The sequence below is a fragment of the Xiphias gladius genome, chromosome 23, assembly GCF_016859285.1.
Source record: "Xiphias gladius isolate SHS-SW01 ecotype Sanya breed wild chromosome 23, ASM1685928v1, whole genome shotgun sequence".
NCBI classification, from domain to species: domain Eukaryota; kingdom Metazoa; phylum Chordata; class Actinopteri; order Istiophoriformes; family Xiphiidae; genus Xiphias; species Xiphias gladius.
The window spans coordinates 19,126,001-19,147,300 of record NC_053422.1 but is presented as its reverse complement, the minus strand read 5'-3'; the positions used below and the strand labels follow the sequence as shown (position 1 = coordinate 19,147,300).

Below are 21,300 nucleotides of genomic sequence, written 5' to 3'. Positions count from 1 at the left end.
AACCGGTACCACACCTTTCTATTTTTCTAAGAACAGAAAAAGATCAACAACAGATACATTATAGAGTGGTTTTATTTACATTTATCAGAGTATCAAAAATGTATGTTACAAAGGCTACTCATACAGAACAAGTATGAGAGAAATGGGGAGAAAGGTGCAAGGAACCAATCATTTTATCTAAAAGATTTGCAAACAATTTGTAGCTGATGATAAAAAAAATACACTTCCTCAGTTCAGTGACATTACACATAAGTGTACAATTTCCCCAGAAATGTTTTTCAGTTCCATTTAACTTTGGAGAATCTTCCCTTTGTAGATAAATTCTTAGAAGTCCATTGAGCTATGAGCCAGGTAGTCTTTCCGTCCGATGTTGGTGACCTGCTTGGTCTGCATGGCCTCTAACTTAGGACAGTCTGTAATACGATGGCCAAGACCACCACAGAACGTACAGCCCCTCTCTCCTGTGAAAACACAAACATCGGGTATGATAGAAAGGGTTTGCAAACACTCCATACGTGCTTGTGCAAATTTGAGATGAGATGATCTGATCAGATGAGAGAAAAATTTTAAAGTTCTTATAGAACAGCCCATTAGTTAAGAGCACATGGACCCTGAAAAAAAAAAAGATAACAACTATATTTGGTGTGAAAGACTCACCTCCGATGTCCAGCATGGTCTCGTCTCCCGTCTGGAGCACCTGGAGGACAGGCGGAACCTTTTGCTTGGCTTCAACTAGCAGAGCTTTCAGGTCCATCAATACTGACTCATCTATGAGGAAAGGAAAGACATACTTACTGATAACTTACCGTCACTGTCATCAAATATAATACACTATAATACATGGCAAATACTTTGAAAGCCACTATTCTTATACAGAAATGAATTTGATTGTTGTCTCGATTGGTATTTTCCCTCACCACAGCCTTTATTGATGAACGTTGTGGCGATACCAGTCTTGCCCGATCGTCCAGTTCTTCCAATTCTGTGGACTGAAACAAGAAAATTTCAACGAACCAGCTTGAGGAATTTTAGGAATACAAAAGCTCCCTTATTGTACCATTTTTAAGGAGACCAGGCCATAGACATATCCTCTTACCATAGTTTTCTATCTCCTCAGGCATGTCATAGTTCACTACATGCTGTATAGCTGGGAAATCCAGACCTTTGGAAGCAACGTCTGTGGCAACTAAGACATCTTTTTTTCCTTCTTTGAATGCCTCTATGGCTTTTGTTCTTTCCTCTTGATCTAAAAAAACATTCACCAAACATCACGTTAACAAAACACTATTATACAAGGAAATGCCAAATGGAAAATGTGAGGGAATTGTCTGCAGTGCTTTCTATGCCTTTGAAATGTTAAACAAACTATAAAGCAGCTCCTTGACATATGCAAGCAGGATGGCATCTGGTGGTAGTGATGAGCAACTACATCAAAGCCAAAGATTAATTCTGAGCTGAACTTGACGCTGGTTTGGACAAACCTCCAGATACTATAATCCCCTGCTTGTGCTATTATTGCTATTACTATGTACCGACTGCTATGTACGTTAATGATTAGAATACACTTCTGTGTACCTTTTCCTCCATGGATGGCCACCGCCTCCACTCCTTTTAGCAACAGATACTCATGGATGGCATCTACGTCAGCCTTCTTCTCAGCAAATATCAGCACCTGTCATACAAAGACAGAATATTTTGTAACTACTGACACGTTTGAGTTATGTCTTTTAAGTATATGTCAGTGTCATAATATGTGGATGTACTGACAGGAGGTGGTGTTTTCTGCAGGCACTCTAGCAGGTATACCATCTTGGCCTCCTCTTTGACATATTCCACTTCCTGCACACACACGAAAACATTTAAGTCCATTTCACACAGTTTTCACATCAGTGGGTTATTATACTGAATGTAATGAATCCCCCTGACTCAGACAGCACAAACCTCTTACAGGGAAAGACGAACATACCTGGATGACATCCAAGCTGGCAGCCCCAGCCCTGCCCACGTTAATAGTGATGGGTTTGACCAGTGCACTCTTGGCAAAGTTCTGGATCTTCTTGGGCATAGTGGCACTGAAAAGCAGGGTTTGCCTTTGTCCCTAGATGAAGAAAAAACATAATTTAGGACTATTTCTGCCTTGCGAACTCACAAAGCTAGGACGCATCTGAACCAAACTCCGTTTCCATGGCAAGTTTTTAGTCTGACAAAAAAAAGAAAACAAATAACAAAAACACATTCAGTGTCAATTGATTGAGCCCAGCTGGAATATGGACAAACTGGTCAACTATGGAAATGCATAGATGAAAATGATAAAAATCAGAAGAAAAGACCAATGATAGCCCTGTCAGGTATTAATCTTTAAAACCAGTTAAAGAAGCAATTTATGTTCATAACTGAATCTAGCAGAAATTCTTCAATCATCTGATGTATTGTCTTCTTGAAATGATTTCTATGACCAATATTATTCTGTTGGACACTGCAAGACTGGTTTTGTAAAGTTTTGCAAATCTACTGCCTTGATGAAAATGGTAGCTGTCATTGGGAGTTACTGCTTTAAAGGAGGACCTCACCTTGAAATAGGAGAAGATGGTCCTGATGTCTTCCTCAAAGCCCATGTCAATCATCCTATCAGCCTCATCCAGAGCCAAGTAGCGGCAGATGTCCAGACTCACCATTTTCTTCTGCAGCAAGTCCATCAGTCTGCCAGGGGTGGCAACCATCATGTGGACACCACTATAGTCAGGAGGACACACAGATTCAGAGGGACAATGAACCCATAACACTATTTACTGCTTGAGTTTTTTAAAATACAGTATTCCTAACGCATGGGTCTCTTGAGGTGGCCATGTCCAATGTTTTGTACTGTGTATGCTATTTGTAACACATCAGGACTGGAACTTTTAAGCTTTCGTCAATGTTGTTCCTCTCTAAATGATTAAATGCAGCTGAATAAAGCAATGTTTTTGTTTGACACCAGTTCAATCTTCAAATTCTGAATAAAACACAGGCACCAATTTTCCAACATTTTTTCCCCAACATTTCACACACACTTTCCGTCTTACTTACTGTTTTACTACCTCCATCTGCTCCTTGACAGACATTCCTCCGATGCAGAGGGCAGAGCGCAGCTGAGGAGCTCCCTCCTCCTCCAGCAGTTTGCAGTAATACTCGATGATGCCATGGGTCTGCCTCGCCAATTCTCGCTGGAATAATGGGAAAGGTATAAAATCAGATATGCCTAGTTGCAGAATGCAAAGGCCATCTGTCTAGAGCGCAAACAGTGAGAAATACTGTATAATTATTTGGGACTTTGATGGTCACTCACAGTTTTAATTTGCAGTATGTGTATATCAAATTAAATTGAAATGTAGTAAAAAGCTCCAAGAGTGTTGTCTCCAAAACACACTGATGTACACTACAGAACACTCTGATTTAAGACAATATTTAGGTCATCTAATAGAATTCTAACACTGTGTTATCAGTGAAATAGGTTTGTCTTGTATGTCTTACTGAAGGACAGATGATAAGTCCATATGGTCCCTCTCTCTTGAAGAAAGGCAGCCTTTTTTCCTGTTCCAGGGAAAACATGATGATGGGCAGAGTGAAAACCAAAGTCTTTCCTGATCCAGTGAAAGCGATGCCAATCATGTCCCGACCTGACAGACTACAGACAAACAAGGTCAATTCATGAAGAGTTTACATGTACTTAACCTACAGCGTCAGTATTCCCGGGTTCCATATACTCTACTTACACTGTGGGGATTCCTTGGATTTGAATTGGTGTGGGATGCACAATACCCTTCTTTTTCAAACCCTTCAGAATTGCTGCAAACACAATAAACAGACATTTAGTGCCAATTATTAATCATGTCTCACCATTTAAGGCCTCCTACAGAAAAACAAAGCATGTTTTTCAAACGCGGGAGAGGGAGTGTGTTGTCACCTGGTGGAAACTTCATCTCCCTGAAACTTTTGATTGGAGGAGGGATACCGTCTCCATCAACCAGGATGTGGAACTTCTTCCTGACGCGCTCATGTCGGGTGTCTGGCATATTCAGGATGTAGCGTGGGGCTTTCCAGCTAAAAATAAGATCCAGGTTAAATGAAAAGTAAAAAATAATCTACACACACACACACACACACACACAAAATATTGCTTTATAGAATTCACTGATGAAGAACTCACCTTGTTTTTATTGGATCATCATATATGATACCTTTGGCCATTTCCTTCACAGACATCAGAGCTGTTAGAGGAGAGTTGAAAGTCCCCAGAATTAGTTTTGCAAGTTTGAAACATTTTGAACTAACTTTTATTATGGTAAATTTGATTAATAATTCAAAATAGCTTCACAGGAACTTGACAGCATCTTAATTTTACCTCTGCCCTCTGCAACACTCTCAAGAATCTTCTCCTCCTCCTTCAGCTGCTTTTCTTTGGCTGACTCCTTTCGGGCTGTAGATACACAAACACATCACAACCAATATATTCATGGTAAATAGAATGAAAAGAATTAAAACAGGCAACTCTTAAAATCCAGAGTGTGCCTTGTTTAAACTGGATACCTTCTGCTTTTTCCTTGAGGTGCTGATGCTGATCAAGGAGACTGATATTGGAGCGTGGACCGAGACCCTCGTCCTCATCCCGCTGCTCCTCCCCACTGTCCTTCTGCTCCTCGTCCACCGCCTTTCCTCGCAGACGTAACATTTTCTGTAGCTGTGAGGTAAACATGTTAAAAAAATGCATTAAATCTGAAAATGTGCTAACTGTATGTGATGTTTATATACATATAGCCAATTAAAATACAACAGTATTTTAAAAATTATATAACGCTTACTTTGCTGTGGCTGAATGAATATAACAAATTTTATAATGACATTGACAAAGAAACTGTATTCAATACAGATTGATCTATCCCTGTTCCAGTTAATGGGGTCAGTATTAGCCCTGATATCAAACCAGCAGACTGCATCAGTCCATTCCTATTAATTTCTCAAGTGTCAAACAGGACAGCAAACAATAACTTACCATTTGTTGTTTTCTTATTTTGACTGGAACATACGGAACATAATCGTCATCCTCTGATCCTTCTGAGCCACACCGTTCATCCTCCCCATGAGATCTCTGTACAAAAACATTACCATTATCAGCCGCACTGCCTCTTGAGTCTTTGCTTTCCCCAGTGCAACAAGTCCTTTGAAGAAAACTTGGCTGGCTGTAATTTTAGGCTTGCTTTAATCAAAGGTTTAGCAGTTACAATACACCTCTTCTCTTTGGGATTCAGTATTAGGCTCAAGAATTTAGGCTGGTGACTTCCATGCGCAGGCCTTTCTTTAGACTGGCCATATAGCTTGTGTGTCCAAACAAATCTTACAGAGCTACATTTCTCAGAAAATTGACACACATGTTCTACACTAGATGTAAGAATGTTTTTATGTAATTGGTAGCTACTATTCTTTCTTGTTTAAATCTAATAGCTACTGGTGGTAGAGATGGCTCCTTTTCATTTAATGCTTTTCAGAAAAACGTACCCAAGTGGAAAGCCTCTGTTTTCAAAAGCTAAAAAGGTAAATAGTCATCTTATCATGAAAATACGAAGTGAAGTAGGGTTATACAGGACTTCTTTCAGTCACGAAACTTTACATAATTTCCTTAGATGATTAACAAAATCCTTCTTATGTCCGCACTTGATGTTTAGGGGCACACAATTGAGAAGAAACCGTGCCGTTTTCAGCTGCTCTGCCTTCAAATTATTAATTAAATTTTTGAAAATGATAAGCCACCTAAGTACTCTTCTATTTAACTCTTATACAAATGCAGTGTATTATATTTTGAGGTCAGTTTCTTTTTAACTTCTCCGTTACGCATTGACCGTGGATGTAGTAGCACTGTATTATGGCTAGTTTATCGTGGAGCTTTACAGATTCATTTAAACTCCAACTAAGACTCCCATGCTATTCATGCACTTTAGTTTAACGTTATTCAATGACCTGTCCTAATTCTTTTCACTGCGTAATGGATAATATAGCCCAAATTATGTAAAACAGATGAATACTCTAATGCTTGACTAGCTAGCTAACTTTAGCTAACGTTAGCTACTGTAACCTCTTCATAATGTGAACGATGGCAATGGCTTAACTTACCTTTTTGAGTCGATTTTCGGTCTCCATTTTATTTATGAATACAGTAACGTTATCAGTTAACTTAAGACACGGAGTTACAGACCAGGTACTCTTCACACAGATCAATAAATACACCTAACCCACATATTTACACAACACGAGAAGCACTGAGACCGTACGGAACGCTGGAAGGGTCAAACCTTTCGAGAAGCTGCGTCCAAAAATCTCGACCCAGTCTGGTGTAGGAGGAAGTAGGTCGCGCAGATGCAGTGTCATGGAAACTAAACCAAGAAGATAAACATAGAAAGCAAACACCACACTGTATTTTTGTCAAAACTGTATTGTTTTTAATCTTTCTGAACGAAAGATTTTTCACAGTATCAAAAGTGAATTTAAAAAAAAAAGAAACAAGCCAACATACACTTGGCTATTATTGGTATAGTATAAATCTACATTCGAAACATTAAGATAATCTTCTCTAATTGAATATAACCTGAAAAGCATCAGAGATGTACGAAAACAAAATCTCAGCACAGATTCTGGAAAGAAATCATCCATCTCAATGAAAGCCATCAGCTAAAACATGGTTACTGTTGTAAATCCCGAGGCCCTTGTCCCAAAGGTGTCAAGACTTGGACTTCAGATAGGCTAGCTGAGGTGGAGGGTGCCACCACGGTCACAGTACAGGGGGGAGAGAGAGAAAGAAGAAAGAAAGAAAAAAAAAAGAAAAAAAAAGGAGTAGTAGGGTTGAAAATATATCTCTCACACACAACCTCCAGAAACGCATGACAAGGGCTCAAAAGGGCCCAAAATAATCACTCAGTATGTACAAGCACCAAAATTAACTGTGTCAAACAAGGTGTGATGGATCCAACATTAAAATGAACATTGCACACTGGTGTACCTGTCACTGCTGGGATATAGGGGTTAAAATGACAGTTTAAGAGTGAGAAAACCAAGGTAAAGGACTTTTTTTCTACAGATGGCAGAGTGTATACTGGATATCACTATAAAAGAGATAATTGTTCAAGATTAACACCAAGGGAGGCTTGATATTGAAGCAACAGACGCATTGAGCTTGCCCAATACAGGACTAGGGGACAGTATTTAGATTTTACTGTTCTACGTGCATGGTTACCTAATTGGATTCATATTATTTAAAATGCATCCTGTGAGCCAAGTGTTATACACAGTGGTTTGATATTTCCCACAAGGTTATATTAGTGTTTTTGGTGTACTGAAAGTTGTCAAACATTCATGTTGTTTTTTAAACATAATTTTATGATTTCATACAAAAGATAACAGTGTAGCAGGTAGGTCATCGAGTGTTTGTCAGTTCATTTTTTTAATCACTGATCCCTTAATAATTCGATCATAACAATTAAAATTTGAGAAAAATATTCCAAATGAAAACTGTCGACAATAACCAGATGCACTGGAGTCTGCTGGCGAGTAAAATCAATGCAATTGTTGCCATTATTGCTCCCTGCAGAAGAGAAGTGTTTTTCCCTAAAATTAGGTCAAAATGTTGTCTTGTGCTCCTTTTTTTCAGCTGTACAGTATAAGACAAATGGTCTATAGTGTCTACAGAGACTGGTGTAGCAGGTGGTAAACTAGCGATGCAGAATGTAATGGATGATGAGCACCAAATTGAACTGACTGGAAATCAGAAGTTTAACAACGTTAAAATGTCTCAGATTTGTGATAAAAACATTTATTTCATGTAAGGTAATTGTTTACATACTACATACGTAAGCACATGGATGCAGTGGATTCAGACTTTTTTCCATTTTGCATCTCTCATTTAGTGAACATTGCAATAATAGCAAAGGGTAGAGTTGGCCTTGAGAATGACCCATGGCTCATTAGCCACAAGTTATGTTTCAGTCTTCTGAATGGAGAGTATGATTTTGAACCAGGGTCCCTTGGCTTAGTAATGAAGAGAAGAAAACAGGGAACGAGAGAAGGCCTCAGGCCAAATAGGGCTCTACTGAAAGAGTTTGTGGTGTAAAGTTTTTTTTCCTGGCACTCATCCAAGTTATTGAGCTGCATTGGAAGGAACCTTTTTGAGACTGAAGTTGGACCAATTCACTGCTACCTTCTGGCGAGTTTGTTTTGCAGAATCGAGGCAAAACCTACAGGGAACAAAGACAGACAAACAAAAAGAGGTGGAGAGGAAGGGGAAGAAATAATACTCAATTTTACTGATGCATTTAATGTTCATCAACATAACAGTTAATCTCAGTTAAAAAAAAAAAAAAAAAAGCATTCTGATAAACTGTTGTATTCTGCTTACCTTTTGAAGTATTCCACTTCCCGATCAATCTCATCCATTTCGGTGGGATCCACGTCTTTCGGAAGAAATACATCGTCTAAAGAAAGAAAATTATGATTAAAAATTAGATAAATTAAAAAATTAGATACAATCATAATCATGCAGTGACATAAACCTAGATATTCTCCCATACCAATAGCACTGCTGGATTTTTCACCCTTGTTCTTGTTCTTCTTATTCTTCCCCTTGGATTGCTGCTGTTGCTGTCCATTTGCTGGAATGGTGGGATGGGCTTTGCTTTCTGTATCCTGCTCAGATCGACCTCCCCGTGTCTCTGTGTCACATTTCCCCCTTTGTGCATTTGCGAGGCCACCATTTGCTCCATTTACTGCATGTTTGGACGATCTGCCCTCCTCCGCTTTCTTAGGCCCGTTTCTCTGGCTGTCTGCAGAGTGCTGCAGCTGTTTGTTCCCAGCTTTTGTGCCGTTAGAAGCCATTTCTTTAGACTCATTGGTTTTCTGTGTTTCATTCCCCGAGGCAGCTTTGGTTGGTTTGCTGGAATTTTGCTCTGACACAGATTGCTCCTGTCTTTGCTGCTGTTTTTTAGTCTTCTTTGACTTTGCACCACTGTTCCCAACTGCTGTGTTCTTGGGATCAGGGGTGTCCTCCTTTGATTTAGCTGTTGCTTGGGCTGGCACCTGTGGCAAATTGTCAGATCCAGTAGAAATGCATCTTTCTGGGGAGCGAACCCTTATGAGCTTTGAGAGACTGGGGGTAGTGTGCAACCGCTGAATGTCCTTTGACCCAGCAATGATGCCTGATGCTGTGGTTGTGGTATTAGGGGATGAGACAGTGGTTGTGTCCTCCCATCCATTTACCAGATCAAGGTGGCTCTTAAAGGATCCCAGTGAAAGCGGGGCAAGGTCGAGATCTATCTGCTGCAGGTCAGAGGAACCATTGAGATGGGACAGTAAATGATTTCCCTCCAATGTGGCTGCCTTCTTTGGGAAGTCGTTGACATCCAGATTGAGGTCGTACATGCTAAATGAGGCCCGGATTGAGTCTTTGATGGTGTTCTTAATCTCTTCAAGCCGACTGGTGAGAAAACTGTTGACGCGTTCAAGCTCGAGCTGAGGCCAGTCCAGCAACCGGCTGGCTTCAGAACCATCAGGGATGGGCTCGTCGACAGGCTCAGATGGGTTGGAGTGGGGGTCACTGCCTGCAGCACCCATGTTGCCCTGCTGAGCTTTTTCCTGAAACAGACATGTTACAGGCATGAGAGCATGGACAAGCTCACACACACATAATGTGTGTTATTGAGATAATACATTAGTAGGGCTATGTATCAAACCTCAGTACTTTTATTAGTATTGACCAAAATCTGTCTATGGCGCTGAGAATCATAAAGTAAAGAAAGCTGGCATCAAATGTCTGGTCAGATTCCTAATCTTTTTACTTATTCTGTGATAAATTAGTTCCTAATTTAAAATTGTAATCCTCTAGATTTTCATGAAATCCAACTCCTTTTTTGATATTAACCATGGTAGGCATTTTTTAGCAACAGTGATTTAATGAATTTATAATTATGTAATCACATCAGGAGACAATGCATGCATGTAATCCAGTGTACCTGTTGTAATTTTATATCATTGATATCAGCCTCACTGTTTACTGTTCACTCTCTTAATGATGAATCAGAGCTGTATTAAGTTACTGCCAGTGCAAACCAAATATTTCCCGCCGCTGCTAAGACCGAAATCTTTGGGATTATAACTCCAAACTTTTCCAATTTTTGCCTATTTACACAAAGTTCTTATAGAGATCTTTGTTTTTAGACATTAACCATTACAGAATGTTGGTGTCTTTGGCTTAATGAAAAGAAGGGTTTTTTAGAATACATGTTAATATTTCTCGAAGTACCTTATCCAAAAAAAGTACCGTTTTGGTACCAAAACACTACACAGCAGTGCACTGGTATCAAAGTTTTTACTCTTACCACCCCTATATATTATATGACAAATACTCGGTTTGAAACAGGAAAAAACATTAAACAACATATTTTTTCCCATTCCGAGGTGAACCAAGACAAACCACATAAGGAGTGGTGAGATGGTTAGAGTTAGGAGAAAATGCCAGGGTCAGAGCCAATCAGAGGAGAGATAGGGGCGGGTCTTCGCCCAATTTTGGGAGGGGGAAATAAACAAACAAAACTAAAACAAAACTAAAAAACCAAAAATACCAAACTTGTTTCTTAAGTTATCATACCTTTTTCTTTTGTTTGTGACGAGCCCTTTTGGCAGCCTTGGCACTGTTAACAGGTTTGGGCTCAGAACTGTTTATGAAGTCTAGAAGCTCGTCCACATCTCGGTTGTCAATGGCACCAGCCACTGTCAGTTCTGAATCTTGACGCTGAGGCAGCTCCTCTTTACGTCGGGTCAGGCGTGAGCGGAGTTTCTCTCGGATCTCAGCATAGTTTCGGCTAGTTGGTGCAGCTGGAGGCTGTGACCAGATATTATATTACAATATTGATATCTTATCATAATGTCAGCTTTTATAAATATTTAACAGGTATGCAATGGCAAAGGGAACTCTTAATTACTACTTCATAAGAGGTGACAACAGAAAGTTTCAAAGTACCGCATTGTGTCCAAAGAACTCGCAGTAGCAGCAATCGCAGTACTTCCCGTCCTTCTGGTTAGTGGAAGAGGAGGCGCAGGAGCTCCTCTCAGAGCTGCTGTCTTCATCTTCCCCCTCCTCCAGCTCAGATGGAGGATGACACAACGTCCCATTAGTCATTTTGTGCCCCTTACATGCCTGGTCCCTACAACCATGAGAGAAGTGACATAATGACATCAACCCTCAGAAGGCATTTGTATTCTGATAAAACACAGATACAAAGCCAATTTCTCAATTTTTGATCCTCAAAAAAGAAATGTTCAGATATCTGTACTAACCTGCAGGCCCCAGCTGTCAGATGACCTACATTGGAAGTGGCCACTGTTCCCGGACTGTGTCCATTACAGGGATGGTTACAGCCTATGAGAGACGTGCCCAGTTTGCTGTGTTGTGTGTTCACGGCAGGAATGTGGGAGTTTTTGCATGGGCTGGGCTTATGGACAGATGTTGGGCTATCTGGACTGGGGGAATTTAGTTTGGCTGCGGGGCCGTGGAGATTTGGTACCAGCGGGGAGAAGGGAGCGTGGGCTGCGTGGGCTGCCACACCAGTGCCAGACGAGGAGGTTACGTGGCCGTGCTGTCCAGAGTTCGGCTTTGGGGGCAGGAGAGAGGAATGCTGGGATGACAGGCCGGTGGGACTGTTGGGGGGTACCGACAAGTCTGTGTGTTGATGGTGGTCACTGGGGTGGAAGGCTTCACCTGGGCGATGGAAAACATTAATAAAAATGATTTATACATTAGAAAATGCTGCATCATCTTTTCACATAGTGCATCAGTTTGTATTTTGTTCCGCACAGCTTCATCAGCATTAGTCTATATAGACAACTACTACTCCACATGAATAGGACAATTACCACTAATGTCTTAAATATAAACTAAATTGGTCCACTTTTCTATAGATAAACTGACTTTACCCTGAAGTTGAGTTCAAAGTAAAATACAAACTCTGGCTTGCAAATTTTGTTTAGTAAAAGAATAACTGTGGAAGTTCTTCTATCTAAAAACAAAGATTTGTGCAATATAATACCTTTGGTTTAAACAATGTTTTCCATTACAGTCATGGGACTTTTATTAAAAATGATAAAATTAAAATAAAATTTACATTACTGAGTCAACTACACTTGACTACACTGAAATAAGTCATATAAAATTAATTCGAAATATTATATCTTGTGCTCCTTATTATGTATTATATCCCAAAACCTTAAGCACTGCAGATTCAATAATTTATTTTAAACTTACATTTTAAACTATTGCCGAGCAAATTCTATTAATGGTCTGATTTTATAAAATGCTATTGAACCCTAAGAGCAAAAGCAAAAATTACCTGGTGGCGTTGGTCGACGGCACATGGTCTTGAAGTGCTTGGGAGTGGTTTTACAAAGGTCTGCTGAGGTAGACAGGGGGTTCCCAGCAGAAGTTCCACTGGAATTCTGGGATGACGGGTGACTGTAGGGACAGACTTTGGTCCCTGACGTTTTAGCAGATTTCCCAGGCGCCTCATGAAGTCCTCTTTTCTCATGACAGGCTGATCCTGGTGTTACACCTGGAGATGGAGAAAAAGTCAATTAATCTATAAGGGCACTGATGATTAAATTAAGGTAATATGAGTATGGTCACAATAAAGGGAAAAACTGCTTTTGATTAAAACCATAATTTTCACAAACTTTGCTGACACTAAAGCTTGGTTATGGACATAGTAATAGCCACTTCACTTGTTAATGTTTGGTGTTATAAAATGTGTCAAAATCTTGAGGCGCAGTATGTTTACAAGCCATTAAATCCCCATGTCTGGGGGGGTTTTACCACTTCGATCAATTCCCATGACTCAACAACTTCCAGGTGCAGAGGTTTTGGTAACTCAAGCTCACTTTTTGGACTGTAGTTTGTTTTGTAAATGTAATTCCCTGGTCTTTGGAGGCATGTTTAGCTATGTTTAACTGTCCAGTGGTGATAATTTCTCTCTGTTATGAGAAAGAAGCCTGCATTGCAAGAAATTTTAACCCTTACGGGGCCCTGAAATAAGAGTGCGGTGCTACAATACTTGAATAATTTAACATAATGATCACCTATAATGGCCAACAGAAGCTGATACAGGTTACTGTAATGTCCATTTTACATTTTCTATGGTATGTAATGAAGTTCATGAAGTAGTTCAGTTCACATCCAATTTAAGACAAAGATTTGTTTGATATAACTTCTGGTTGAAAAACATTTCATTTTCATAAGCATAATTCTACACATCAGCTACACATCCATTGTTTCAGTCAGCACCATAACAAATTTTCTAAATTGATTAAAGTTAATTATACATGTGCACAGGTGCATTCACTGAGCACACATGCCATCACTTATGAGTACTTTCACTTAGCCTTGTTCATATGCAATAAAATGGCCCATCTGAGTGGTTGCTAAAGTAGAAGACCTAAAGTAGGTTTGATGAGATCCAAAAAACCGGAAGAAAACAGATAAAAGCAAAGATCATAGCTCCCAGACAAACATCTCATTTCCATATTCAATTCTCCGCTTATGATGCTCGTTTCAGGTATTCTCTCTGTTATGCCTAGACACATTTTGTAGCTAGGTAGTGCACCTGAGGTATTTTGCAACACAGACCTGTGAAACCACTGAAGAGTCAAAGGACGGAGTCATAAATTATTTTAAAAAACAGACTTTATCAAATTTTATTTTCATCTGTTAACTGTAAGGACTTTCCATGTGCTGAGAAAATTGGGCTGAGGTAATATCCATCATGAAAAAGTCAGTAATTTGCTCTCATTTTCATTTCTAAACTGTAAAGCAGCATGGGTATTGCTGTTTTAGCAAAATGTGACCATGAGAGTATATTGTAGCTCGGCTTAAATATGCACAAACTTGAGCAAAAGCCAGGCTTTCTATGGTGAACTGACAGGTGCAGATCATTTGTGATAAAAAATGCAACAGACAGTGATGTTTTATCCTTTATCCTCAAAAGTATAAAGAAGCTTTGACACTGGTAATGTGTAATTTGATTTTCTGTGTTAGTTTGTATACTGCATAACTGTCATTCAATTCCCTCTTCACTTCTTAACATTTAACATGTGTCCACACTGCAGCTTTTAAATTAGAAAGAGCAATGGGGAGTTGGTTTTAAAATCTTCTATATTGTCCTCTAGGTACATTATCCTCTGTGCATTAGAGTTACATTTTACATGGTGCAATGGTTATTGTTGTGTATTGTTCACATTCCCCAGTATTAGCCTGTTTGCCCAACGTTGCTTTTGCTCTTCATCTTTAAACCTGTAGTTACTCCTTTGCACTGTGCAGTTATGTGTGTAAAGGGATCATCATAAAAACACATAACTCCATTTAAGGAGGTTTCTGCATGGATGCTTAATATTTCAGGAAAAATTCACAATGTATGTGAAAGATGATTAAATTTCACAACCCCTATGAAAAATGTGTTTTTGAGGGTCAGTTTTTGAGTCTTCATTATACTGGAAAGCTGCAAGTCCAGGCATGTAATAAATGAATAAATGCTTAGTTCTGTAGTTTCCGTGGCTCTGAAGATTTTGGTGTAATTGATTAGCATAATGGCATTTAATAAGTGGGCAAGTCCATAGAATAGGTCAGGATATTTTATAAATAGTGACCCTACCTATATTCTCTGATTAGATAGTTAAATCATCTACATTTGAAATTCTGTTATCTTTATCACCACAATCCAACAACAAGATTGAAGCATTATTCCACCTTTCACAATGCTGAGCTCTAAGCGCCTCTGAAAGTAGAGTATTATAAGTTTTCACGAGATGCCACTTTGTTTTTCAAAGATGTAGTGGACTAAAACCCTGAACAAAGAGGCCGAAAATGTATCACACATTTATTGCTAAGTAAGTATGCTAACAAACCAGTCGCAGAGCTCTGATTCCAACCAAATTTATGTCCATTTCCCAAAAATCAAACTTACAACACAGCCTGAAATTTCGGTTTATGTTGCTTTCAGCGATTACTGTCACTGTCATTAGATGTTTTCTGAAGCCGTCTTTTACCCTGAGATGACAGACCTTGTTGTGAGTGTGAAGAAGTGTTATGGTTGCAGTGTTCCCCTCCATTGGTGTGGGCAGAGTTCCAGAGACCTGACAGTTTGTGGGCTGACAGGAAGGAACTCGGGTCCCAGTCCACAGTACTTTGCTCCGGGTAACCGTTCCCACAGCTCTGGGACTTACAGGAGGAAGAGTGTGACAATGGTACCTGAAGGGGGGAAAAAAAAAAAAAACCACCAACCCGCAATTAGTTAATCATCTGGCTGTCTTCATAGGCTTACATTTTAGCACTAATAGTGCTCAACAGCAGCTTCTAATCTTGTTAACACAATAATGGAGTGTAACACAACAATGGAAAACATCTTAGAGGCGCATTAATCTATATTTAGTGAAACACAAACATTAGCATAATGTTAAAAAAAAAAACACTACAGGGGACGGCTCAGCAATCCTTCCCTCTGTTGCGTAATTTTTTTGTTGCTATTTTTAACATTTCCAAGTTTCAGCCAGATATCAGCAAAACATCTTGGACAGAGTGGTTACTTGCAGTTAGTGATGATACAGTAAATCTCCAACATTTGCATTTATGTATTTTTGTAAAAACAGAAAGGAAAGGTAATAACTGTTGCTGCCTTACATATGCCACAGATACACAAATACAAAATAAGTTACTTCTTCAAAGACAACAAGTAGACTACATGTTGAAGACTGCCCGATTTATTCAGTGAGTAAGCACATGCAAAGGCAATGCTCTGTATGATGAATAAAGATGAGATTATGTCAGTTGACAGAAACAAACAAAGATTAACTAACAAGTAGTAAAAAGAAATCACGAAAAGGATCCAGACATGCGACACAAATCTGTCCCCTTTTATTTACCTGTGTCGGCTGCTCCTGGGTGCTCCGCCTCTCCTCCTCTTCCACACTCTTGCAGCAGCTCTGACAAATCCACAGAGGCACCTCTCCCAGCAGGGACTGAGACAGCGAGGGCACCGCATCAGCAAGCTTGCGCCCTGGCGCCTCCCGCAATAAGGCCTGGGAGAGTGCAGGCACAGCATCAGCCAGCTTGGTCCCGTGGCCCCCGGGGAGTCCATTCATGGAGCTTGCTCCCCAGTCCTTAAATTCACGATGGCACAGGAGGCAGCAGGTGTGCATAGGCTAGGTAGAGAAAAAGAGGATAAAGAGGTCAAGTATTCTGATTACCAGTGAAACTGATCTGTGACACATAATTTTGTTGGCTAATTAACAGTAGGAAAAAAATAGGATCTGCTAGGTCAGATGACTCTCAAATTTCTACAATACTTGACAATGCCAACTGAATATAGTAGGGAATCAAACAGGTGCGTTTAATGTATGTAATAATCATGTGTGTGCACAGACAGTCAGTTGCCAGTTTATTAGATACACTAGCTAAAACAAAAGCAGTTTAATACAACAGTGATGCAAAATATCCTGCAATTTAAAAGATTGAGTCAGTTCTGTATAACATAGCCTTGGAAGGTGGGATCTATTGCTGGGCGGTTAGATGATATAAGTTTTACCTTAATGTGCCAAATAAGCTGGCAAAGATCGATAGATGTTTCCCAGTATTTTCTGAGTATCATAACATTTTACAATATAGATATATTTTTATAAAATAGATACATTTTGCATTTAAAAAAAGAACTAGGTTATTCAAAATTAATTATAACATATTTCTGCCTAAAAATTAGATATTTTATTTCTTGTTATGATACGTGTCTAGATGGGCATCTTACACATGTGGTATAAATGCAATACTGGGTCCCAGCAGGAATCAGTCAGGTTGTAAGTTGTGGTGTGAGGCTCAGCGGTCAGGTGTAAGGTTGGCTGTGGTCTACCCTGCAGCATGCTACCTTCTCTTTTTGAAGTTAGTGGTCACTCTCAATTTAGACAGCTAATGTTACTAACTCCAATTTAGCCAGCGATAACCATCATTAGCTGATGATAACTGCATGCCATGCATTGAAACTTTTGTCAATAGCTCCTGTCATACTCCGATAGTAGACTGGGGTGCAACCAAAAAACAAAAAAAAAAAAAAGGAAAAAAAGGTCAATAGTATGACAGAGTCGAATAAACAACTCAAAACAGGTCTGAGATTGAGCTACCCTAATTATGAACCCGCTATGCCTTTTAGCTGACTACTTGATTAGCTAGTAGCTGGTTAGCCACTGCTTCTTGAGTGGTTCCTGTGGATAAGTTCAAGTGTAGCTCGGCAGCAAGCACGTTTGCAGCACGCTAGCTGAAGATGATAGCCCGGCTAGCCTCCTGGCTAACGCTAGCTGGGCGGATGAAGAGTTGTAAACGCTGGCAATGGGACGATCTGTCCCAGGCACAATGTCACCTGTCCAGCACAGGAGACGGGCTGCAACGCTAGCCACACTGCCTCAAAGCCGCCTGATGGGGACGATTCTGCTCGCTAAGTTGAGCGTATTATTTATTTAATTACATATCAAACGACGTACAGCTCTACATCAAAGACTACCACGTTAAGAGTAAAATAGCTTTCCATCAGCAGCGGGTGTATATAACTTCACCTCTGCAGGATCTAGCTGCATAAAATAAAAGCACAATGGAGGATGCTTGGATTAGCAGAGAGGTGCATAGCACAGAGGCTAGCTAGCCTATTTTAAAAAGCAGCGATTGGCTTGCTGCTAGCTACCTGGTTCGCCCTGGTAGTGGCCAGCCTATCCAGCCCAGCATCTCCACCGCCACCGCCAGCTGCATCGCTGGGAGATACTGGGCTCTTCGGTACGGTCTGCTGTCCAGGCGCAAGCTCCTTCTGGGCGACCCCTTGCTGCTTGCTTTTCTTCCTTGCCATTACGACAGCGTTTATAATACGCTTTGGCCAAGTTTGCACCAGTTTCGATGATTTTAGGAGCACACTTTCGTTTCTTCTCGGACCTCAAAATGTTCTCTATCTCCTCCAGTCAAGACAACAGTCAATATGGCGGAGAACTGGCACACTAAGGAGTTCATAGGTTAAAGATATTGATGGCAAAGAGGCTTCAGTCCCATAAGGAGAATACAAATGGAACCTTACACGGGAAGTGAAGCCAGACGCCGCCATATTTAGTAAGGGCAAGCTCTCCTCCCCACTTTCTGCTGTTTGAAAAGCTCCTGGCTTTTCAAACGATTGCTTCAGCATATGAGCATATTTATTAAGCATATCATTTAAAATAGACGAAAACGTATGTAATAATGCTTTCTGTATTTTATTATCTAAAAAATTATTTTATACAAAGAAAATTAGATGGATGTAGGCTGGAGTTGAGGTGAAAATGTACGTTTTTTTCAGACATCTGTAGAGGGGCAGAGTAAGATAAAACATATTTAAGTATAACAATAACACACAACAATGCGACTTTGTAAGACTAGCTCCTAGACACCTAGCTATTATACTGTGTGGTTTTATTTTTTGATTTCATAGAGGCAAATATGCATGCGATCGAGTCAATTTCGTTGTTGACCAATATAACAAATGTTTAAAAATAAAGGCGCCGTGGGAGGGGAGGGGATGGGGGCTTGACAATGACGTTACACTGCCTCTCGCGATGCATTCAAATGCTTTCGGAAATGTCATCAAAACTTAATGTTAATATTTACTTCGATAGTGTTTATGACAACATGGTAAGTAAAAATGGTTAATTTAATACTTCAACATTGTTATATATTTGCCATTTTACACAAAGAGTAGGCTCTTAAAATATGCACCCGAGTTGTCTAAACCGTAGTGGTAATTGTCACACTTTTTCTAACAACAGTTGTTGAAATATATGATCCATAATAGTACTCCGCCAATACTTTAGGTGGCCAGTATTGACATTGTACTCGGAAAACCTGGCGCCCGCCGGATCGACTGTATCTTGACTGTACTTTCAAATGTCCGATCTTACGTGGGGCACCTGAAGGCAGCGTCAGTGTTGAGTCTCTGTCGATTGAGGAAATAGCACAGACACAGCTTCATCTCCTCTGGGATACTGACGCTTGAGCCACAGTAGATTGTTTGCCCGCGTTTGCTTTATTTTATCCAAAAAGGAAAATGGAAGGAAACGTTTGCAACATCCAGGTGCTTCTTCGGGCTGCCGAGTTTCTGGAGAGGAGAGAGCGAGGTATGCGATTTATGACAACTGTCAGTCTACAGGGGAGGAAGTTGCTTGTTGTAAAAACAACAAAATGCACAATGAAGCGACAGAAACTATGCGTGCAAAATACAACACAGAGGCATGATACATAGCCGTTGTCCAAGGTTTCATCGAGATCCTTGCTAGAAGGTTGTGTTGGGCGATCTTCCCCATTTGACTCAGTGACCTACATATCGGTCGCTTTATTCTACTCAAAGGCGCCAATCTAGTCCAATTTGAAAATGAATCCGAGCAGCGCCGAGCCCTTATTACGGTGAATGAATGAGAGGCAGGGGGGAAAAAGCGATATTACGAGTTTCACTCACTGTTTACGCTCTGTAGACAGTGTTATTAGCTGTCTCAGTCGGCGAAGCTTTAAAACCGTTTTTATAATAGCGAGTAAGTGATGTATGATGGCGCCAAAACCAAAAACAAACCGTCCAGCAGATGATGCTAATGACAGCAGCGGGGGGCCTTTGTCCTCATTTCACTTCAACCCTGATGTTGATGATGGTAACAAATGTTAAATTCGTTGCACCGGGGTTCACTAATGTTAATTATGGGAAATCTTTATATTTAACATGGTTTTGCCATTGAATTTGGAGGCTGCACAGAGACTTCTTCTCTGACTATTTTCTAACACATTTGTGATTTTTTTTTTTTTTTTTTTTCCATAATTATTGTTATTATTATTTTGTTTTGTTTTTTCCTGTACAGAGGCCGAACATGGATATGCTTCAGTCCTGCCCCTCAGTCCAGGTCACTCTGATGAGAGGAGCAAACAGAAGAGCAAGAGGATATCTGCTGGTGGCAACAGGTAAATGCATTGCATAACAAACAACTGACAAGAGGGTGTGGTTGTACAGTTCCACTTTCAATTCTGATAGAGCGCCCTTTCAAACATAAATCCCTCACTAAGTGTCATTGCTAAGCAGCAGTTACTGTCACGTGTTTCACATTTAAACAATCTGTCTCTTCCTGTATCGGCAGGTCAGTTCACAATGAGCTGGAGAAAAACAGGTAATTAATGTTTTGTCCTAGCAGTGAATAACATCACATGGGGGTCAAGGTCAGTCTTATCACAATCTTAAACACCCTGCTGCACGTGCATGGATTCCCCGCATCAGCTGCTGCTTGTTGTGTTTTCGTAGAAGAGCTCAGCTGAGGCACTGCCTGGAGCAGCTCAAGAAACAAGTCCCCCTCTCATCTGACTCGATGAGGAACACCACCCTCAACTTGCTGAGACGAGCCCAGCTTCACATAAAGGTAGAAACAACACCCCTGCATTGTGCTGACAAGCAGTTTTGGTGGAGAGCACAGCATTGGGACAGGGAAATTAACTCTCATATTGTTGTTTGCCCTGTGCTACTCTACTTTTAATGTCAACTACTAAGCTATACCAGATTCAGTGACCTGTTGTTGTGTACCTGCTGACCGCGCTCGGTGGTCTCCAGATGCTTATGCCAACTTTGCTGTGTTTCTGAGGTTTGGCCTGCAGCTCACTCATTCTCGCCCTCCGCATTTCAGAAGCTGCAGGAGCAGGACGAGCGTGCAGAGCAGCTGAAGGGCCGCCTGCGCTGGGAGCAGAGAGAGCTGCGGGTTCGGCTCGAGCAGCTGCAGAGAGGCACAGAGAGGATGAGGAACAATAGTCAAGGGTCGACCATGTCCTCCGAGAGGTCGGACTCCGACAGAGGTAGGTCTCTCAAATATATGGATGCGCTGGTAGGCATATTTTGTTACTTTCAGACAGACACAGGCTTGCAGTTTCCTGTTTCGAGTCTTTTCATTAAGCTGAGTCAACTGGCAGCTGGCAGTAGTTTCATATTTACTGTACTGTATTCCTATTTGTAAAAAACAACAACAACAAAAAAAAACAGCCGCTACATTTAAAAAAACATTATGTGTCTCCTAAAAATTTGTGGTCATGACACATTTTCGTAAATTGTTATGCACAATCAATGCAGTATTGGATTTTTTTCCATTGGGCTGGCTGAGGCTGAGCTACAATTCAAAATTATCATTTAGCATTTCATGATAGGTGTATCTTGATGTGTTATA

At 40.4% G+C, this 21,300-nt stretch overlaps 3 protein-coding genes across 4 annotated transcripts in view; 1 reads left to right on the top strand and 2 right to left on the bottom strand.

Moving 5' to 3' along the window:
- Positions 1-54: 54 nt before the first annotated feature.
- Positions 55-6,362, bottom strand: ddx41 (DEAD (Asp-Glu-Ala-Asp) box polypeptide 41). The gene is made up of 17 exons (XM_040119766.1): positions 6,145-6,362; positions 5,030-5,125; positions 4,567-4,717; positions 4,382-4,456; positions 4,187-4,247; positions 3,944-4,080; positions 3,753-3,825; positions 3,511-3,664; positions 3,067-3,203; positions 2,571-2,733; positions 1,967-2,098; positions 1,768-1,839; positions 1,576-1,672; positions 1,097-1,246; positions 918-989; positions 658-768; positions 55-461 (listed from the first exon to the last, which is right to left on the bottom strand). The coding sequence occupies exons 1-17, from the start codon at positions 6,169-6,171 to the stop codon at positions 325-327; spliced, it is 1,845 nt and encodes a 614-aa protein (XP_039975700.1). The 5' UTR covers positions 6,172-6,362; the 3' UTR covers positions 55-324.
- Positions 6,363-6,486: 124 nt separating this feature from the next.
- Positions 6,487-18,122, bottom strand: fam193b (family with sequence similarity 193 member B). Of its 2 annotated transcripts, none has more exons than XM_040119765.1 (10): positions 17,781-18,122; positions 15,979-16,257; positions 15,193-15,307; positions 12,402-12,620; positions 11,353-11,773; positions 11,036-11,219; positions 10,664-10,897; positions 8,592-9,651; positions 8,420-8,495; positions 6,487-8,258 (listed from the first exon to the last, which is right to left on the bottom strand). In XM_040119765.1, exons 1-10 carry the CDS (start codon positions 17,937-17,939, stop codon positions 8,162-8,164), a joined length of 2,844 nt encoding a protein of 947 aa, XP_039975699.1. In that variant the 5' UTR covers positions 17,940-18,122; the 3' UTR covers positions 6,487-8,161. The 2 variants fall into 2 exon arrangements, with proteins under 2 accessions (XP_039975699.1, XP_039975698.1); XM_040119764.1 differs by having other exon boundaries at positions 6,488-8,258; positions 15,121-15,307.
- A 703-nt stretch (positions 18,123-18,825) lies between these two features.
- The window catches only part of mxd3 (MAX dimerization protein 3), a 3,261-nt gene continuing 786 nt past the window's right edge, over positions 18,826-21,300 (top strand). The window contains exons 1-5 of the mRNA XM_040120104.1: positions 18,826-19,230; positions 19,960-20,059; positions 20,233-20,262; positions 20,394-20,508; positions 20,770-20,935. Of these exons, the coding sequence (XP_039976038.1) occupies positions 19,161-19,230; positions 19,960-20,059; positions 20,233-20,262; positions 20,394-20,508; positions 20,770-20,935 (481 nt within the window). The 5' untranslated portion in view covers positions 18,826-19,160. The remainder of the gene's footprint in view (positions 19,231-19,959; positions 20,060-20,232; positions 20,263-20,393; positions 20,509-20,769; positions 20,936-21,300) is intronic.

Bases quoted from the DNA above. Each gene is read 5' to 3' on its own strand.
- ddx41 (XM_040119766.1), bottom strand. From the start codon at position 6,171: ATGGAGACCGAAAATCGACTCAAAAAG. The intron at 4,718-5,029 runs GTAAGTTATTGT...TTTACCTCACAG, and splicing joins AAATAAGAAAACAACAAATG to CTACAGAAAATGTTACGTCT. The intron at 462-657 runs GTGAGTCTTTCA...GTGTTTTCACAG, and splicing joins GACCATGCTGGACATCGGAG to GAGAGAGGGGCTGTACGTTC.
- fam193b (XM_040119764.1), bottom strand. From the start codon at position 17,939: ATGGCAAGGAAGAAAAGCAAGCAGCAAGGGGTCGCCCAGAAGGAGCTT. The intron at 12,621-15,120 runs GTCTGTCATCTC...CTCCATCTCCAG, and splicing joins TTCTTCACACTCACAACAAG to GTGTAACACCAGGATCAGCC. The intron at 8,496-8,591 runs GTATGGGAGAAT...TTCTTTCTTTAG, and splicing joins AAAATCCAGCAGTGCTATTG to ACGATGTATTTCTTCCGAAA.